General features: G+C 70.5%; 1 protein-coding gene across 1 annotated transcript; it reads right to left on the bottom strand.

Annotated features, from left to right (window-relative positions):
• Positions 1-39: 39 nt before the first annotated feature.
• On the bottom strand, positions 40-307 carry LOC121940482 (E3 ubiquitin-protein ligase Siah2-like; the record flags this gene model as incomplete). The annotated part of the gene is made up of 1 exon (XM_042483256.1): positions 40-307. A coding segment is annotated over one exon (268 nt), but the record flags the coding sequence as incomplete, so codon positions are not given.
• Between the last annotated feature and the right edge of the window lie 45 nt (positions 308-352).

Raw genomic sequence — 352 nt, 5'->3', positions numbered from 1 at the left:
GTGTGTGTGTGTGTGTGTGTGTGTGTGTGTGTGTGTTACCTTGCAGGGGAAGGGCAGTGTGGAGGCCACCTTCTCCATGGCCAGGTTCCGGATGTTGGGGCTGAGGGCGGCCCTGCAGGTGGGGCAGCAGGTGAGCTTCAGCCTGCAGGTGTTACAGAGCAGGTGACCCGCGGGACACTGCAGGATGGGCGGCAGCACGTAGTCGAAGCACACCGGGCACTCGAACAGCGCCGCGAGCTCCGGGGACTGCCCCGGACCCGGACCGGGACCCGGACCCGGACCCGGACCCGGCGGGCCGGCCGCGGGGCTCAGGGAGGCGGCGGCGGACCCGGACCCGGAGCTCACCCCGACG

The sequence above is a fragment of the Plectropomus leopardus genome, unplaced genomic scaffold (genome assembly GCF_008729295.1).
Source record: "Plectropomus leopardus isolate mb unplaced genomic scaffold, YSFRI_Pleo_2.0 unplaced_scaffold88267, whole genome shotgun sequence".
In the NCBI taxonomy this organism is placed as follows: domain Eukaryota; kingdom Metazoa; phylum Chordata; class Actinopteri; order Perciformes; family Serranidae; genus Plectropomus; species Plectropomus leopardus.
The sequence above is the reverse complement of the archived record's forward strand: the minus strand, read 5'-3'. Positions and strand labels throughout refer to the sequence as shown.